At 41.8% G+C, this 19,737-nt stretch overlaps 2 protein-coding genes and 1 pseudogene across 2 annotated transcripts in view; all 3 read right to left on the bottom strand.

The window, feature by feature from the left end:
* Positions 1–1,552: 1,552 nt before the first annotated feature.
* Positions 1,553–7,105, bottom strand: LOC115411304 (NACHT, LRR and PYD domains-containing protein 1-like; annotated as a pseudogene).
* Positions 7,106–8,145: 1,040 nt separating this feature from the next.
* Positions 8,146–15,449, bottom strand: LOC115411303 (caspase recruitment domain-containing protein 8-like). Its single transcript, XM_030123400.1, has 2 exons — positions 15,114–15,449; positions 8,146–11,739 (listed from the first exon to the last, which is right to left on the bottom strand). The coding sequence occupies exon 2, from the start codon at positions 11,557–11,559 to the stop codon at positions 9,613–9,615; it is 1,947 nt and encodes a 648-aa protein (XP_029979260.1). The 5' UTR covers positions 11,560–11,739; positions 15,114–15,449; the 3' UTR covers positions 8,146–9,612.
* A 1,072-nt stretch (positions 15,450–16,521) lies between these two features.
* Positions 16,522–19,737, bottom strand: part of LOC115411291 (NACHT, LRR and PYD domains-containing protein 12-like) — a 31,795-nt gene continuing 28,579 nt past the window's right edge. Inside the window, exon 16 of the mRNA XM_030123372.1 lies at positions 16,522–19,264. Coding sequence (XP_029979232.1) covers positions 17,983–19,264 — 1,282 coding nt within the window. The 3' untranslated portion in view covers positions 16,522–17,982. The remainder of the gene's footprint in view (positions 19,265–19,737) is intronic.

Below are 19,737 nucleotides of genomic sequence, written 5' to 3'. Positions count from 1 at the left end.
TTGAATGAACAAAATAAGTCTTAAATCTTCAAACACAAGCACTAAATCCATCAAACATGAGCATTAAATGACAAAAAGAAGCATTAAACCAACACTTCATCCACAAAAATAAAAAATTTAAATATTAAATCAACAAAGATTACCATTATATCAAAACAACAAAATGCAAGAACATTTCTGATCATTTTTACACTTTTATTGCATACATAGTTAATTTTTGTGCATTATAGTGTCATCATAATGATTTAACTAAAGCTTCAATCTCTTCAGTTCTTCTTAATACACAGATAAACAGATTTACTGTATATTCACAGCGATATAAGATAAATTAGACTACAGTGACGGCATTTAATATACAACAGGATAGAAAATAAAAATGTCAAGATGGTCATGTGGTCTCATAAAACAGCAGATGGAGCCAAAGAAACACATGAATCTGCTGCACCAACAACACATTAGATTAACAGTAGATATACAAAGTAACTAACATTTACCATAATTATAAACACACATCACATATACATATCTATCTATCTATCTAGACAGACAGACAGACAGACAGATATGTTTTTTCTGTTATTAGTGGTCACATACAAATCAATATGTTCAATCAATACAAAATATAGAGATCTAAAAATACAGATAAATGGATTATAATAACTACAGTATAATTAAGTAATCCAAGAAATTTGGTCTGCAGCCACAAAGGTTTACTGAAAAGCAATAAATCTTAAGGTTTTTAAAATAACTTTGTCTTTGTATTTTCTCCTCAGGCTGACTGAACCGCCATTAACTCCCTAGCGACCATTAGCCATTGTTAGCTCATTGGCTAACGACAGCCGCAGAAATGTTTAGAAAAATGGAAATGTACTTGATTCAAATTTTAATTTCATGTTCTGTAACTCTGAAAACAAACATAACACATTTAGATTCACTGACCCTAAACTGTGGAAATTGCCATAAAGGGGCCTTTCACAGCTGTTAGCCATATATGCAAAACAAGTGTTCATCTATGCTTGTTGGCTTGCTAGGTAACGTTAGCCACTAATAGCTGGCTAATATTATTTTAGCTCTGGGGTTCCCAAAGTGGGGTACACGTACCCCCAAGGGTACATGGAAGAAGCCCAGGGGGTACTTCTCAGTTTTTGGGAAAAATATGTTAAATAAGTCATCATGTACCGAATACAAAATAAATAATGAGAATTAATGATGAAATATAAAACACAATAAATATATTCACATAATAGTTTTATTGTCAATCATCTTGTTGAAACTTTGGTAACACTTTAAGAACATTTGTATTTTATATTATTCAAAATGAGTTTATTTTTTGTTCTTAAAATGTTCATTTACTAATTAATAAACAATTTATTTATTTTTGTTATCAATGAAGGATGGCACACAAAATTTTGTTTAAAATTATCTTATTTTATTTTTTTTTACATATTACAGTTAAGTATATGTTGTTTGTTTACAAAATTTTGAAAATATAAACAGACATCTTTGGCACAGGAACACCTTTGCCTAATTTTTTTCAATCAAAAATGCTCAAGTGAGAGTTGTGGGTACTTGGCTTAAAAAAAAGTACATTTTAGGGGGTACTCCACTGTAAAAAGTTTGAGAACCACTGGCTTAGCTGATCTGACTGTTCACTCAAAGTAGATAAATCTAATATGAACATTTACTCTCCACAAACATTGCGCCCCACTTTCCCCTCCTGAGTCACATGACCATTTGCCAGAACTTCTTCCGAGCAGACTAAAAGTCAAAAGTCAAGATCTATGGGATTGCTGCCATGACAGGTACCAGCGACCTTGTGGCTGCAACTCCTCATAGCCACTTTGGTAATGGAGGTGCTGAACAAGGCCCATTCAGAATCCATGTCCCCAGTGGACACCTAACACTCCCCCCCTTGAATCATCACCTTATCGTGGTGGAGGGGTTCGAGTGCCCAAATGATCCTAGGAACTATGTTGCTGGGGGCATCTGGCCCCTGGGAGGTTCTCCAGAGGAAGACTGTTCCTAGGTGTTAGGTCAGCTGAGACTTTTGACCCATTTGAATGACACAAGGTATCCAGATTTGCTCACTCGGATCAGGGTTACCGGGGCCCAAACCTGGAGCCAGGTCTTGGGGCTCCTTGGGGAGTGCCTGGTGGTTGGATCTTTATCCATGGGTACCAGCTGGGCACAGCCCAAAAGAGCCCCAGGGAACCATCCTCCTGTGGGCCCACCACCCACAGGAGGAGCCATATGGGTCCAGAGCTTTGTAGACTGGGTGTCAGCTAACTACGGAGGCCCTGGTGATCTGATCCTTGGCTGCCTAAAAGTTAAGTCAATTCATTTGAAAATTATTTTGAAGAATGATTTTATGGATCTTTTAATGATATCTGATAATCACTGTTTGCTCATTAACTGGACAGTGGCCTCCTGAGTTTATGGTTCCTTTTTCTCCCTGAGTGTCAGTTCAACCCAATACTCGAACAGAGGAAAGGGTCGAGCTCACAGAGGAACTTAACCATGTCTGAACTTGCATCTTCACCTTTCCTCCTCACTGTGTCAATGACTAAACGAGCTTTGTCTGCTCGGGTCTGCATCCCATTCACTTCATCCATGTCAGCATCAGTTACCACCCTTTTCTCCAGCAGTTTGTCTAGAAGACTTTTAAGAACAGGTCCTGATATGCCATTGATGAAGCTGCTCCGTACATCAAAGCCTCTGGTCTGGTGGTAGATCCAGAACAGGTGAACCTCTGACCCTCGTGGATGACAGACAAACTTCTCTTTCCCAGACACAGCAGGTGCTGCTCTTATCTGTCAGAAGCAGGTTCAGATTTGTAATGATTTTTGTCATATACACCTGAAACGTTGGGAAGTAGTTGTCATATGAATCCTCATAAAACTCAGCGTCTCCTGGTTGAACTTTGCCTGAGTCTTCAGGACTAGTGGTCAGAGTGTAAACCTGCTCTGGTTGGAGTTTACAGTCAGAGGACGTCTCTATGTAGATCTCATCTCCCACTAACATCTTCCTGGTTCGCTGAACGTCACGAAGGGAAACATTCTTTGGAAGCAGCAACACGTTTAGCACAGATTCATCATCAGGATCAGGTGAAGGCCTGAAGAAGAGCAACACCAAGGCTCAGACCGGATCAGGAGGGGAGTCCTTATCTTTGACGTTACCCACAGGAGAGAAGCCTGTGATGCTGATGACCACATGGGTTTCTGTTATCTTCTGTGGACGGATAAACTGGACGCTCCCGTCATCTTCCACATGAGCGACTGACAGGAAGTCCCACCCACCTGTGGGGCAGAGCTCACAGTGTGGGAGATGAAGCTGAACCACCGACTTATCCACACATGTGATGTCAAACAGGGGTCCTGCAGGCTTCTTGTGATACTGGTCCAGCATCCTGCGGTCCCAGGGGACTGTCCTGTAGACCACGACCCCGTCTGTCTCCATGCCAAACACCAGGCCCGTCACACTGCACTGGTACAGACCTGGACACGAGGACTGGAACCTGTAGGCTTCATCCATTTCACCCACAGTCACAGGTGTGAACTCCTTAAAGCTGCTGTTCGACACCATGGAAGGTAAACCGAGCCTTCGTCTCAGGTTCTCCTCCATGTGGTGGTTTTCAATCATGGAGGGAACACTGACACAAGAAGACACATGTTTGTCTCCTGGACTTGGACCCGGACCTGAGGAGGGGTTTATGTGGTGAAGAGATGATAATGGGCTGTAAGATAAAGACTTGTGCTCAGCAGCGCCATCACTCTCAGGCTGTTCAAGTGAGCAAGTGGCCCTAAGACAGAAGATTCCCGTCTCAACTACAGCCCCCTTTCCTCCTACTTCGACTACTGGTTTCCGACCATGACCTGAGGAGGCGTTTATGTGGTGCAGTTGGGCTGGTGGATGAGTGGGTGAGTTCTGCGCCTCAGTCACGTGTGGTTTACCAACACTTTTATTTTGTTGGTCTATCTGAGGTTCAGTGGGATTGTGCAACAGGACTCTGGTTTGGTGATACCTCCCATAAGGAACTGGTGAGGAAATGGACGGATGAACTGTGAAAGTGTCCACAGATCTATAGGCATCATTAGTGTGTTTCCTCTGTGGATGGGAGGGGGTTATGAGTGATACAAAGTCAAAGATGCACTCATCTTCATTCAGCAGCATAATCTGATTTACAGTTGGAATGTCGAAGTCAAGGCAGGAGGGAAGCTTGAGTCTCATGGTGGTGTCAGGGGGAGGGGGGTCATTTCTGTGGATCCTGAACAGAGTGGTCCAGATCCTTCTGGTTACTCTCCTGAAACATGTCGCTGGTGTTTGCATCCTTTCATCGTCTCCAGCTGAACTCACTGAGCTGCCTTCATCCATGTTGTTCTCAGCCTGTGCAGTAGACATGGAGCCGTGCTACAACCCAGTTTGACCCACTAAGAACTGATAAAATCCACTACGACCTGGTATGACCCAGTATGTTGATGGGGTTCATTTGGCTCATACTAGAGTTTTTTCCTCATTTTGCCTCTAGACCCAGCTTTCATTTCTTTTCATACCTCATCCTTAAATGATTATATATTCAACCTGGAAAAAAGCAGAGGAAGGAAGAGTCAAATCTAAATAATGTATTTGAGACATTTATGATTCCACCATCAGTGACTGTATTTACATTTGCAGAAGTATCTGTTTTTCATTGTATTAGGGATATGGTTTATAAAGTAACCTGGATATTCACACTAGTATAGAAGTTACTCAAACATTAACTTGGATAAGAGACACTTAATAGTAGATGATTACATTCTCTTCAGGGTTCTCACTAGGATTTTTTCACAGCGTAGGGGCACCATGTACCGCATACATGGTGTGAGTTTTGTAGGGGGGTCCGGGGGCATCCTCCCCTGGAAAATTCAGAAATTTACAACTCTCTGAAACACTATTTCCTGCATTTTGAGCGGCAAATTTTGAGGAATGAAGCCAAGTTTTTGTCTTTGTTACAACAATGATTAAAAGCAAAAACTGTTTGTTTGTTTTTTCAGTTTGTGAATGGTAATTATTGATGGGAATTACTCCATATGGGAACTTGACACAAATTTATACTCAGAGACAATATACAAGAAGAAATAACGTTTTATTCCAAAGACACAAAAAAGGCACACAAAGGGGTGTTGATTATATTGTTCTCATTTCCTGTCTGCTGCGCTTTGCACCGAGACAAAGGAATATATTTTTTCCAATTCAAATCTCATACGGCTACACAATTTTGGCAAAAAATGAAAACCCAATTTTTCCCTCTAAAAACTCGATTTTGGGGTAAAATTAAAAAAGACAACACAAAACCTCAAATCTGTGATGGTATCACGTGACGGCCCCACAGAAGTATTTATTTATTTATTTAATTTTATTTATTCATTAAATCTTTATTGAATGAAGTAGAGTATACAAACAATGCATACAACAAGAAAATAACATAACAACTTTGCCAGGGGGAATACACTACAATACAATGCCCAATTCAGAGCAAATACTGATTTTCGAGCCTTAATGTTTCCAGATTTAGCTGACAACTTTGAATAAAGTTCAACATCGTTCAAAAAATAAGTAATATTTGGTTTTATGTTACAGAACTTACATTTGTGAATGAAAAATTTAGCAAGTAAGAGAAATAAATTTTCTTTCTTTCTTTTTCTTTCTTTCTTTTTGGGGTATCTGGGCCCACAGAAGTGATACCACTGTAAGACAGGCATCAGTCATGTGTGTGTGTGTGTGTGTGTGTGTGTGTGTGTGTGTGTGTGCATGTGTGTGTGTGTGTGCGCATGTGTGTGTGTGTGTGTGTGTGTGTGTGTGTGTGTGTGTGTGTGCGTGGACCACGTAATATGAGTGATCCTCATGCAGTTCTATTTAAACTGGAGGATCCGTGCGTGGAACAGACCGACCCAGGACACACTGGAGGGGTTCTACCTGTGGGGCTGGTGCATGTGTGTGGGCAGTGGGCTGTGGGCTCCTCTGCTGAGGCTGATGACCCCGTGACCCGGATCGGCAGAAGACAGAACTGTACGGATCTGGGACAACAGAGGGTGAGTGATCCTCATACAGTTCTATTTCAACTGTGGGATCCGTGCCTGAAACCACGGCTTACATTGGCATCACTACTGCGGGTTCATGAACAGATTTAAAGTCCGTGGTCATTACACAGACATGTGTGACAGACCACCGGCACAGAAAGAGGAAGAGCCTACGGTAGCCGTGGGCGCGCGGCCCGGAGGCGCGCGACCGGGAGAGAGAGAGATGAAATTGATTTGACGATTTCCCTTTTTTAAAAATCGTCCTAATTAAAAAAAAATCCGACTTCGATTTAAAATCGATTAATCGTGCAGCCCTAAAATCTACTTATCATTACGGTGGACGATCACACACACACACACACTAAAACAAAACCACTGGTTTGAAGACAGCATCGGGAGTCCCGACATTCAATGAGGCCAGCGAGAACCCTGCTCTTATATGAAGTCCTGTGCATACGTGTCTTTGAACAGTTCAATTAAATCCTTGTTTCCTCATTCAGTTTCCCCTGTAAAATATTTTAAGTTCTAATGGAAATCATTGAAACTCTGAGCCCATACATCAGACCAGTTCAAACCACTGTGTCTCTGAACCCGTGTGTAGTTCTTATTAACAGTTCATTCGTTTCTGATTAATCGGTCAGACTCACCTGTGGATCCGCTCGGACTGTTTACCTGAATTCCACGGAAGGTTGCAGGTTTTAGTTTTCAGTTTGTCCTCTACTTTCGTTTCATTCAAATGATGCTTAACAAGTTTGCTTTAATCACGGCAGAAAATGACCCTATTCAGTAAAAGTTCATAATACATTTATAGAAAAAGCTTCATTTTCCATTTGAGGAAAAGTAGTTTTCACGTCTTGCTCGATCCAGTTTTACATCTAAAAAAATGAGAAGTACAAAATAAAAAAATCGAATTAAAGTTTGTGATTAAAAAAATAAAAATAATCATCCTATAAACGTAAGCTTTCGGCGTCACTGTTATTTGTTGTTTTGTTTTTTTATGTATCAAATTTTCGATGAAACTATGGAAAGACTGGAAAGAAAACCCGGATTTTTTTATTTTTTTTTACGGTTTACTTCCTACTTGGGTGACTTCTGATTAGCTGATGGAGCTGCTGCTCACCGCCTCCTGTAGTCATAGCGTTCAGTGATTGGCGGATAGGCCACGGTCAGCGTTTCATCTGGTTTCTTTAAGACGCCAATGTATAGAAAACAGTTGGACAATAATGTTCTGATTTTACAGATTGGAAAAGCAGAATGACCCAGCTAATGTTAACTAACTATTGCTCATTTTAGTTCCTTCTATGAAGTCAGTTTTTAACTTGTATTTTTTTTTATTACAAATGAGATCTTGAGATGAATAAAAACATGAAGTAAAAAAAAAAAAAAAAATATATATATATATATATATATATATATATAAGTCACAGTAAAATGAGATAAGTAATGTAGAAAGAGCTGAAGCTATTGATGAGTTTTGTAACTGATTTATCCATCGATTACAGAACAGAATAACTGAATAAACTTTATTTTCATTGCAAAACACCTTTGTACAGTGCAACAAAATTGGTTTTACATTCTGTAAGGTGCTCAAGATGCACACATCAATTATACTTTCAAGAATAAAACTAAGTGTAAAACAGACAAGTAAAAAAGACAATGTAAGTGTGAAAAGCAGTCAAGTAAAAAATGATTGTAAAAACATTTTGTACATATCTGCCATAAAAAATGACACACACACACTAAGGGCTACTCTCTTTCATATATATATATATATATATGGTCACAGTATCAACTTCTGTACAGTTATCGTAACATTTTTTGTGCAGTTGTGGACGACAGCCTTTGAAACAAAGGGCTTCAGATCTGACACGTCTGGATTTTCTTGCAGAAAAAATCAAATTTAACGCCTGCTTTGAAATCTCGTAGTTTATGTTTATTGATACAAAACAATTTAGGCTGTAGATCTCAGGTTTTGATCAGCTTCTACTTCTACTGTCATGAACAACTGTCATGAGAAGAATGAGAGAAATTCTGAGGAATACTCACATATTTGGATAAATTTGCCTAAGTTTTTTTTTCTTGTAAAAAAAAAAAAAAAAAAAAAAGTCAGGAGATCCACGTTGAACAAGTATTATTGCTCTTCCAATAAAACTCACTGAATGAGACAAAGAGTAAAACGATCACATCATGAAGAGATGATGATGAATGTCGTTTTATCTTTGCTGTTTTCAGATCATAACTTGGTTTTATATGAATGAACATTCTGCTGTCAGTTAATCCACTGTTCTGTGTTACACTGAATGGTAATTATGCATTTGATTTGTAATGAACTTTACATCTGGGATAGACAGATCTCCATATGCTCCTAGAAAGAATGTCAAAATCAGCACAGTAAAACCAATAAAACCATAAAACAAGATTAAAACAATAAAACTAGTTAAAAGCAGAAAATTTAAGACTGTCAATATGATCACTGAAAGAGAAAAGTTTTTTTTACAGCTTTTTGAAGGATTATAGTCTGTGGAGTCCTCAGATGATCATTCCAGACACGTGGAGCTGCTGCCTGAAAAACTCACTTTCCCATAATGCAGTTTGATTCTTCGAGATGAAGATGATGAGTACAAACAGAATGGGTGAGGACTGACCAGGTCCTTTAGATCATCTGGGCCATGGCCATGAATGAACTGATGAGGGAAAAGTTTATATTCTATTCCAGCACTGTCAAAAATATGGCCCGTGGACCAAAACTAGGTCCAACTGGATCCAACTGGGTCCAACTGGGTCCAAGTGGGTCTGTGGGCTGAATTTGTGAAATAAAAAAATTACACTGAAGACATTATCAAGGATGTCCAAATCATTTTAGTTTAGGTTCTACAAACAGAATAAATGAGGTGGGGGTGGGGGTGGGCTGATGTGCTCATGCTTCCACGCCCCCATCAGGATCCTGACAGTGTATTTGTGGATATACTGGAGCTTTTGGAAACTCCTGACATGATGTTGATTATTACAGTAAACCAGCCTGGAGGAGATAAGGACAGGGACAGGTGGGGGTCAAATCTGACCCCTAAGCTGGTAACAGAGGAAGAGAGGGAGATGTTATGGGCAGAGGAAGTGCTGGTGATGCCAGGATGGATTTGAGTGGATGTGGAGTGTCAACGAGGATGGCTTCAGTTTTGGAGCTGTTCAGCTGAAGGACGTTGTGTTCCATCCACTTTCATTGGAGTAAAATGATTTCGAGTGGAAACAAAAGGTTGCGTCCACTGCCCTTTTTTTTAATTGAGTGTGACACCAGCACTGAAGGCCACCCCCCCCACATGGTCTACGGCTTTCTCCAACTCTACTTGACTGGTGTGGGCATGCACATATAGAACCTCATCTATGCCCTCAACCGTAGAACATCTTTGTTTCGGGTTCAACAGCTGGATCATAATGTTTCTGTATATCTTTTATTCACTGGGTAGTTTTGAAGGCAGAGTGTTTTCACACCGCAGACAACAACGCTTCTGTTTACCAAAAGGTCGTGAATACATGATGGTCCCAGTTCTTCAAATGGGCTTTAGTTCAAATCCAGATCATCACAGAGGTAAGGGTCAAGCTCACGGAGGAACTCAATCATCTCTGAACTTGCCTTTTTACCTTTCCTCCTCACTGTGTCGATGACAAAACGAGCTTTGTCTGCTCGGGTCTGCATCCCCTTCACTTCGTCCATCTCAGCATCAGATACCACCCCTTTCTCCAGCAGTTTGTCCAGAAGACTTTTAAGATTCGGTTCTGATACCCCATGGATGAAGCCGCTCAAAACATCCAACAGCCTCTGGTTTGGTGTTAGATTCACAGATCTGGATCTGGAAGATGCGTTTACTCCAGTGGGTGAAAGACAAACTCTTCTTTGCCAGACACTGTGGGAGCTGTGTTTGTCCTTTAAAACCAGCTTCAAATGTTTCACGCCCGTGTTCAAAAACACCTGAAATTTTGGGATGTAGTTGTCGTATGAATCCTCATCAAACTCAGCGTCTCCTGGTTGAACTTCTGAGTCTTCAGGACTAGTGGTCAGAGTGTAAACCTGCTCTGGTTGGAGTTTACAGTCAGAGGACGTCTCTATGTAGATCTCGTCTCCCACTAACGCCTTCCTGGTTCGCTGAACGTCACGAAGGGAAACATTCTTTGGAAGCAGCAACACGTTTAGCACAGATTCATCATCAGGATCAGGTGAAGGCCTGAAGAAGAGCAACACCAAGGCTTGGACTGGAACAAGAGGGGAGTCCTTATCTTTGACGTTACCCACAGGAGAGAAGCCTGTGATGCTGATGACCACATGGGTTTCTGTTATCTTCTGTGGACGGATAAACTGGACGCTCCCGTCATCTTCCACATGAGCGACTGACAGGAAGTCCCACCCACCTGTGGGGCGGAGCTCACAGTGTGGGAGATGAAGCTGAACCACCGACTTATCCACACATGTGATGTCAAACAGGGGTCCTGCAGGCTTCTTGTGATACTGGTCCAGCATCCTGCGGTCCCAGGGGACCGTCCTGTAGACCACGACCCCGTCTGTCTCCATGCCAAACACCAGGCCCGTCACACTGCACTGGTACAGACCTGGACACGAGGACTGGAACCTGTAGGCTTCATCCATTTCACCCACAGTCACAGGTGTGAACTCCTTAAAGCTGCTGTTCAACACCATGGAAGGTAAACTGAGCGTTCGCCTCAGGTTCTCCTTCACGTGGTGGTTTTCAATCATGGAGGGAACACTGACACAACGAAACACATGTTTGTCTCCTGGACTTGGACCCGGACCTGAGGAGGGGTTTATGTGGTGAAGAGATGATAATGGGCTGTAAGATAAAGACTTGTGCTCAGCAGCGCCATCACTCTCAGACTGTTCAAGTGAGCAAGTGGCCCTAAGACAGAAGATTCCCGTCTCAACTACAGCCCCCTTTCCTCCTACTTTAACTACTGGTTTCCGACCATGACCTGAGGAGGCGTTTATGTGGTGCAGTTGGGCTGGTGGATGAGTGGGTGAGTTCTGCGCCTCAGTCACGTGTGGTTTACCAACACTTTTATTTTGTTGGTCTATCTGAGGTTCAGTGGGATTGTGCAACAGGACTCTGGTTTGATGATACCTCCCATAAGGAACTGGTGAGGAAATGGACGGATGAACTGTGAAAGTGTCCACAGATCTATAGGCATCATTAGTGTGTTTCCTCTGTGGATGGGAGGGGGTTATGAGTGATACAAAGTCAAAGATGCACTCATCTTCATTCAGCAGCATAATCTGATTTACAGTTGGAATGTCGAAGTCAAGGCAGGAGGGAAGCTTGAGTCTCATGGTGGTGTCAGGGGGAGGGGGGTCATTTCTGTGGATCCTGAACAGAGTGGTCCAGATCCTTCTGGTTACTCTCCTGAAACATGTCGCTGGTGTTTGCATCCTTTCATCGTCTCCAGCTGAACTCACTGAGCTGCCTTCATCCATGTTGTTCTCAGCCTGTGCAGTAGACATGGAGCCGTGCTACAACCCAGTTTGACCCACTAAGAACTGATAAAATCCACTACGACCTGGTATGACCCAGTATGTTGATGGGGTTCATTTGGCTCATACTAGAGTTTTTTCCTCATTTTGCCTCTAGACCCAGCTTTCATTTCTTTTCATACCTCATCCTTAAATGATTATATATTCAACCTGAAAAAAAGCAGAGGAAGGAAGAGTCAAATCTAAATAATGTATTTGAGACATTTATGATTCCACCATCAGTGACTGTATTTACATTTGCAGAAGTATCTGTTTATGGTTTATGGTTTATAAAGTAACCTGGATATTCACACTAGTATAGAAGTTACTCAAACATTAACTTGGATAAGAGACACTTAATAGTAGATGATTACATTCTCTTCAGGGTTCTCACTAGGATTTTTTCACAGCGTAGGGGCACCATGTACCGCATACATGGTGTGAGTTTTGTAGGGGGGTCCGGGGGCATCCTCCCCTGGAAAATTCAGAAATTTACAACTCTCTGAAACACTATTTCCTGCATTTTGAGCGGCAAATTTTGAGGAATGAAGCCAAGTTTTTGTCTTTGTTACAACAATGATTAAAAGCAAAAACTGTTTGTTTTTTTTTCAGTTTGTGAATGGTAATTATTGATGGGAATTACTCCATATGGGAACTTGACACAAATTTATACTCAGAGACAATATACAAGAAGAAATAACGTTTTATTCCAAAGACACAAAAAAGGCACACAAAGGGGTGTTGATTATATTGTTCTCATTTCCTGTCTGCTGCACTTTGCACCGAGACAAAGGAATATATTTTTTCCAATTCAAATCTCATACGGCTACACAATTTTGGCAAAAAATGAAAACCCAATTTTTCCCTCTAAAAACTCGATTTTGAGGTAAAATTACAAAAGACAACACACAACCTCAAATCTGTGATGGTATCACATGACGGCCCCACAGAAGTATTTATTTATTTATTTTATTTTATTTATTCATTAAAGGTCCCGTATTATGCAAATGTCACTTTGTGACAGTTTTCTTACAGTAGTGTGTGTTGCAGTAGCCTCATTATGAGGTTCGAATTTGAAAACTGTCTGTTTCCTCCCTGCCTTGCTACACCACAGTTTGTGAAAATGCCTGCTCAAATGGCCGAGTTTGAGTTGGGTCCGTTTATGACGACATAAGCGGATTTAACTCCTCCCCCTGACTGTGCCCCCACCCTGGCAAAGCGAGCCCCGCCCTGGCAAAGTACCACTTGGACAACAAACATGGCGAAGGCGAGACACGCAAGCTGTGGTGTTGTTGGCTGCACACACCAACACGATAGTTTATTTTTGCTCCCCACTTCGAGCCTCTCCGTAAAAAGTGTCTGGATTCTATCTGTGATGGTCATGGACCAAACAACATTCCCAAACGCTTGTATGTGTGTGCCCGGCATTTCACGGACGAGTGTTTTTCGAACATGGGCCCATACAGCTCCGGCTTAGCACAAAGACTCCGAATCAAGAAGGACGCAGTACCAACGCTTCGTGACCCAAGTACAAGTGTGGGAGATGTAAGTTCTGATCATTTGTTTGTATCTTTACTGCATAACCCTACATTACGGATAAGCTGGTGGTTGATGTGTACGTCTAACGTTAGCATGGCAGCTAACATAGCTCGGTTACTGCTGCTAACGTTTGCGTCCCCGTTAACATGCAAGAGCTGATAATATCCAGAGACATTCAACAGAACTCCTTTGAACACGGGCCTTTTGTGGTTAGCATCAGTATAGTTAGCATCAAGCTTGTTAGCAGCTGCCTGCATTAGTGGCGGCAGGCGTCTTTCCGTGTCAGGTCCACGTACCTGACACAACACCGCCGTTTTCCGTCGGGGCTCAATCACACTTCAAGGCAAAGAAAGCCAGTGTTTGGAAAGACGTTCTGTCTGAGACATGTGTATTGGAGACGAGAGAGCCATGGCTTCACAGTCAACATTAGCGCGTAGTACCGCTAGCGGAAGCCGCATCCTCTCCCAGAGAGGGGAGGGGGAGTGGGCGTGGACAGATGCGTTCGTTTGCGTACCCGGAAGCAGGCCCAGAAACAGCCTGTTCTGAGGAGGGCTGGGGAGAGGGACTCTTTCGACTGCTGAAACTCCGAACAAAGGATGATTTTGGGGCGAACAAATTTAAATACTATGTTTTGGGCTTCTGAGACCTATATGACGTGACTGAAAAATAGCATAATACGGGACCTTTAAATCTTTATTGAATGAAGTAGAGTATACAAACAATGCATACAACAAGAAAATAACATAACAAGTTTGCCAGGGGGAATACACTACAATACAATGCCCAATTCAGAGCAAATACTGATTTTCGAGCCTTAATGTTTCCAGATTTAGCTGACAACTTTGAATAAAGTTCAACATCGTTCAAAAAATAAGTAATATTTGGTTTTATGTTACAGAACTTACATTTGTGAATGAAAAATTTAGCAAGTAAGAGAAATAAATTTTCTTTCTTTCTTTTTTTCTTTCTTTCTTTTTGGGGTATCTGGGCCCACAGAAGTGATACCACTGTAAGACAGGCATCAGTCATGTGTGTGTGTGTGTGTGTGTGTGTGTGTGTGTGTGTGTGTGCGCATGTGTGTGTGTGTGTGCGCTGTGTGTGTGTGTGTGTGTGTGTGTGTGTGTGTGTGTGTGTGTGTGTGTGTGTGTGTGTGTGCGTGGACCACGTAATATGAGTGATCCTCATGCAGTTCTATTTAAACTGGAGGATCCGTGCGTGGAACAGACCGACCCAGGACACACTGGAGGGGTTCTACCTGTGGGGCTGGTGCATGTGTGTGGGCAGTGGGCTGTGGGCTCCTCTGCTGAGGCTGATGACCCCGTGACCCGGATCGGCAGAAGACAGAACTGTACGGATCTGGGACAACAGAGGGTGAGTGATCCTCATACAGTTCTATTTCAACTGTGGGATCCGTGCCTGAAACCACGGCTTACATTGGCATCACTACTGCGGGTTCATGAACAGATTTAAAGTCCGTGGTCATTACACAGACATGTGTGACAGACCACCGGCACAGAAAGAGGAAGAGCCTACGGTAGCCGTGGGCGCGCGGCCCGGAGGCGCGCGACCGGGAGAGAGAGAGATGAAATTGATTTGACGATTTCCCTTTTTTAAAAATCGTCCTAATTAAAAAAAAATCCGACTTCGATTTAAAATCGATTAATCGTGCAGCCCTAAAATCTACTTATCATTACGGTGGACGATCACACACACACACACACTAAAACAAAACCACTGGTTTGAAGACAGCATCGGGAGTCCCGACATTCAATGAGGCCAGCGAGAACCCTGCTCTTATATGAAGTCCTGTGCATACGTGTCTTTGAACAGTTCAATTAAATCCTTGTTTCCTCATTCAGTTTCCCCTGTAAAATATTTTAAGTTCTAATGGAAATCATTGAAACTCTGAGCCCATACATCAGACCAGTTCAAACCACTGTGTCTCTGAACCCGTGTGTAGTTCTTATTAACAGTTCATTCGTTTCTGATTAATCGGTCAGACTCACCTGTGGATCCGCTCGGACTGTTTACCTGAATTCCACGGAAGGTTGCAGGTTTTAGTTTTCAGTTTGTCCTCTACTTTCGTTTCATTCAAATGATGCTTAACAAGTTTGCTTTAATCACGGCAGAAAATGACCCTATTCAGTAAAAGTTCATAATACATTTATAGAAAAAGTTTCATTTTCCATTTCAGGAAAAGTAGTTTTCACGTCTTGCTCGATCCAGTTTTACATCTAAAAAAATGAGAAGTACAAAATAAAAAAATCGAATTAAAGTTTGTGATTATAAAAATAATCATCCTATAAACGTAAGCTTTCGGCGTCACTGTTATTTGTTGTTTTGTTTTTTTATGTATCAAATTTTCGATGAAATTATGGAAAGACTGGAAAGAAAACCCGGATATATATATATTTTTACGGTTTACTTCCTACTTGGGTGACTTCTGATTAGCTGATGGAGCTGCTGCTCACCGCCTCCTGTAGTCATAGCGTTCAGTGATTGGCGGATAGGCCACGGTCAGCGTTTCATCTGGTTTCTTTAAGACGCCAATGTATAGAAAACAGTTGGACAATAATGTTCTGATTTTACAGATTGGAAAAGCAGAATGACCCAGCTAATGTTAACTAACTATTGCTCATTTTAGTTTCTTCTATGAAGTCAGTTTTTAACTTGTATTTTTTTTATTACAAATGAGATCTTGAGATGAATAAAAACATGAATAAAAGTTTAAAAAAAAAAAAAATCTAAGTCACAGTAAAATGAGATAAGTAATGTAGAAAGAGCTGAAGCTATTGATGAGTTTTGTAACTGATTTATCCATCGATTACAGAACAGAATAACTGAATAAACTTTATTTTCATTGCAAAACACCTTTGTACAGTGCAACAAAATTGGTTTTACATTCTGTAAGGTGCTCAAGATGCACACATCAATTATACTTTCAAGAATAAAACTAAGTGTAAAACAGACAAGTAAAAAAGACAATGTAAGTGTGAAAAGCAGTCAAGTAAAAAATGATTGTAAAAACATTTTGTACATATCTGCCATAAAAAATGACACACACACACTAAGGGCTACTCTCTTTCATATATATATATATATATATGGTCACAGTATCAACTTCTGTACAGTTATCGTAACATTTTTTGTGCAGTTGTGGACGACAGCCTTTGAAACAAAGGGCTTCAGATCTGACACGTCTGGATTTTCTTGCAGAAAAAATCAAATTTAACGCCTGCTTTGAAATCTCGTAGTTTATGTTTATTGATACAAAACAATTTAGGCTGTAGATCTCAGGTTTTGATCAGCTTCTACTTCTACTGTCATGAACAACTGTCATGAGAAGAATGAGAGAAATTCTGAGGAATACTCACATATTTGGATAAATTTGCCTAAGTTTTTTTTTCTTGTAAAAAAAAAAAAAAAAAAAGTCAGGAGATCCACGTTGAACAAGTATTATTGCTCTTCCAATAAAACTCACTGAATGAGACAAAGAGTAAAACGATCACATCATGAAGAGATGATGATGAATGTCGTTTTATCTTTGCTGTTTTCAGATCATAACTTGGTTTTATATGAATGAACATTCTGCTGTCAGTTAATCCACTGTTCTGTGTTACACTGAATGGTAATTATGCATTTGATTTGTAATGAACTTTACATCTGGGATAGACAGATCTCCATGTGCTCCTAGAAAGAATGTCAAAATCAGCACAGTAAAACCAATAAAACCATAAAACAAGATTAAAACAATAAAACTAGTTAAAAGCAGAAAATTTAAGACTGTCAATATGATCACTGAAAGAGAAAAGTTTTTTTTACAGCTTTTTGAAGGATTATAGTCTGTGGAGTCCTCAGATGATCATTCCAGACACGTGGAGCTGCTGCCTGAAAAACTCACTTTCCCATAATGCAGTTTGATTCTTCGAGATGAAGATGATGAGTACAAACAGAATGGGTGAGGACTGACCAGGTCCTTTAGATCATCTGGGCCATGGCCATGAATGAACTGATGAGGGAAAAGTTTATATTCTATTCCAGCACTGTCAAAAATATGGCCCGTGGACCAAAACTAGGTCCAACTGGATCCAACTGGGTCCAACTGGGTCCAAGTGGGTCTGTGGGCTGAATTTGTGAAATAAAAAAATTACACTGAAGACATTATCAAGGATGTCCAAATCATTTTAGTTTAGGTTCTACAAACAGAATAAATGGGGTGGGGGTGGGCTGATGTGCTCATGCTTCCACACCCCCGTCAGGATCCTGACAGTGTATTTGTGGATATACTGGAGCTTCTGGAAACTCCTGACATGATGTTGATTATTACAGTAAACCAGCCTGGAGGAGATAAGGACAGGGACAGGTGGGGGTCAAATCTGACCCCTAAGCTGGTAACAGAGGAAGAGAGGGAGATGTTATGGGCAGAGGAAGTGCTGGTGATGCCAGGATGGATTTGAGAGGATGTGGAGTGTCAACGAGGATGGCTTCAGTTTTGGAGCTGTTCAGCTGAAGGACGTTGTGTTCCATCCACTTTCATTGGAGTAAAATGATTCCAAGTGGAAACAAAAGGTTGCGTCCACTGCCCTTTTTTTTAATTGAGTGTGACACCAGCACTGAAGGCCACCCCCTCCACATGGTCTACGGCTTTCTCCAACTCTACTTGACTGGTGTGGGCATGCACATATAGAACCTCATCTATGGCCTCAACCATAGAACATCTTTGTTTCGGGTTCAACAGCTGGATCATAATGTTTCTGTATATCTTTTATTCACTGGGTAGTTTTGAAGGCAGAGTGTTTTCACACTGCAGACAACAACGCTTCTGTTTACCAAAAGGTCGTGAATACATGATGGTCCCAGTTCTTCAAATGGGCTTTAGTTCAAGTCCAGATTTTCACAGAGGAAAGGGTCGAGCTCACAGAGGATCTCAATCATCTCTGAACTTGCATCTTCACCTTTCCTCCTCACTGTGTCGATGACTAAACGAGCTTTGTCTGCTCGGGTCTGCATCCCATTCACTTTGTCCATCTCAGCATCAGTTACCACCCTTTTCACCAGCAGTTTGTCCAAAAGACTTTTAAGAACCGGCTCTGATACCCCATCGATGAAGCCGCTCCGTACATCCAACAGCCTCTGGTTTGGTGTTAGATTCACAGATCTGGATCTGGAAGATGCGTTTACTCCAGTGGGTGAAAGACAAACACTTCTTTGCCAGACACTGTGGGAGCTGTGTTTGTCCTTTAAAACCAGCTTCAAATGTTTCACGCCCGTGTTCAAAAACACCTGAAACGTTGGGAAGTAGTTGTTGTATGAATCCTCATAAAACTCAGCGTCTCCTGGTTGAACTTCTGAGTCTTCAGGACTAGTGGTCAGAGTGTAAACCTGCTCTGGTTGGAGTTTACAGTGAGGGGACGTCTCTATGTAGATCTCGTCTCCCACTGACATCTTCCTGCTTCGTTGAACGTCACGAAGGGAAACATTCTTTGGAAGCAGCAACACGTTTAGCACAGATTCATCATCAGGATCAGGTGAAGGCCTGAAGAAGAGCAACACCAAGGCTCGGACCGGAACAAGAGGGGAGTCCTTATCTTTGACGTTACCCACAGGAGAGAAGCCTGTGACGCGGATGACCACATGGGTTTCTGTTATCTTCTGTGGACGGATAAACTGGACGCTCCCGTCGTCTTCCACATGAGCGACTGACAGGAAGTCCCACCCACCTGTGGGGCGGAGCTCACAGTGTGGAAGATGAAGCTGAACCACCGACTTATCCACACATGTGATGTCAAACAGGGGTCCTGCAGGCTTCTTGTGATACTGGTCCAGCATCCTGCGGTCCCAGGGGACAGTCCTGTAGACCACGACCCCGTCTGTCTCCATGCCAAACACCAGGCCCGTCACACTGCACTGGTACAGACCTGGACACGAGGACTGGAACCTGTAGGCTTCATCCATTTCACCCACAGTCACAGGTGTGAACTCCTTAAAGCTGCTGTTCAACACCATGGAAGGTAAACTGAGCGTTCGCCTCAGGTTCTCCTCCATGTGGTGGTTTTCAATCATGGAGGGAACACTGACACAACGAAACACATGTTTGTCTCCTGGACTTGGACCCGGACCTGACGAGGGGTTTATGTGGTGAAGAGATGATAATGGGCTGTAAGATAAAGATGATGATTGATTTCACAGTAAAACACAGTATACTTTGTGAACAGCAGTATGGATTCACACCTAATCAGACCACTACTTTAGCATTAGTTGACATACTGTAAATAAACTTTATGCTCCTGGGGTGTTCCTCGATTTAACCAAAGCCTTTGATACTGTGAATCATTAATTGTTCCTTCAAAAACTGTACAGATATGGAATTAGGGGCGTGGCTCTGTCATGGATCAGCAGTTATTTGGAGGAAAGATCTCACTATGTTTATATTAACAGCATTGACTCACAGCCACTGACAGTGACCTGTGGCCTCCCACAGGGGTCAGTATTGGGTCTTTTGTTGTTCAGTATCTATATGAATGATTTATGTTTAACTAGCCCGTGGTGTACCTAGCGGCATTGTACCCGTGGTGCCATTGTACGATAGCATGACAAGTAGAACTCGTCTGCCACCACTGTCCATTTGTA

The sequence above is a fragment of the Sphaeramia orbicularis genome, chromosome 20, assembly GCF_902148855.1.
Source record: "Sphaeramia orbicularis chromosome 20, fSphaOr1.1, whole genome shotgun sequence".
NCBI classification, from domain to species: Eukaryota; Metazoa; Chordata; class Actinopteri; order Kurtiformes; family Apogonidae; genus Sphaeramia; species Sphaeramia orbicularis.
Note: the sequence above shows the minus strand (reverse complement) of the source record. Positions and strands in the feature narration are given on the sequence as shown.

Coding starts and splice junctions, on each gene's coding strand:
- LOC115411303 (XM_030123400.1), bottom strand. CDS start 11,559: ATGTCTACTGCACAGGCTGAGAACAACATGGATGAAGGCAGCTCAGTG.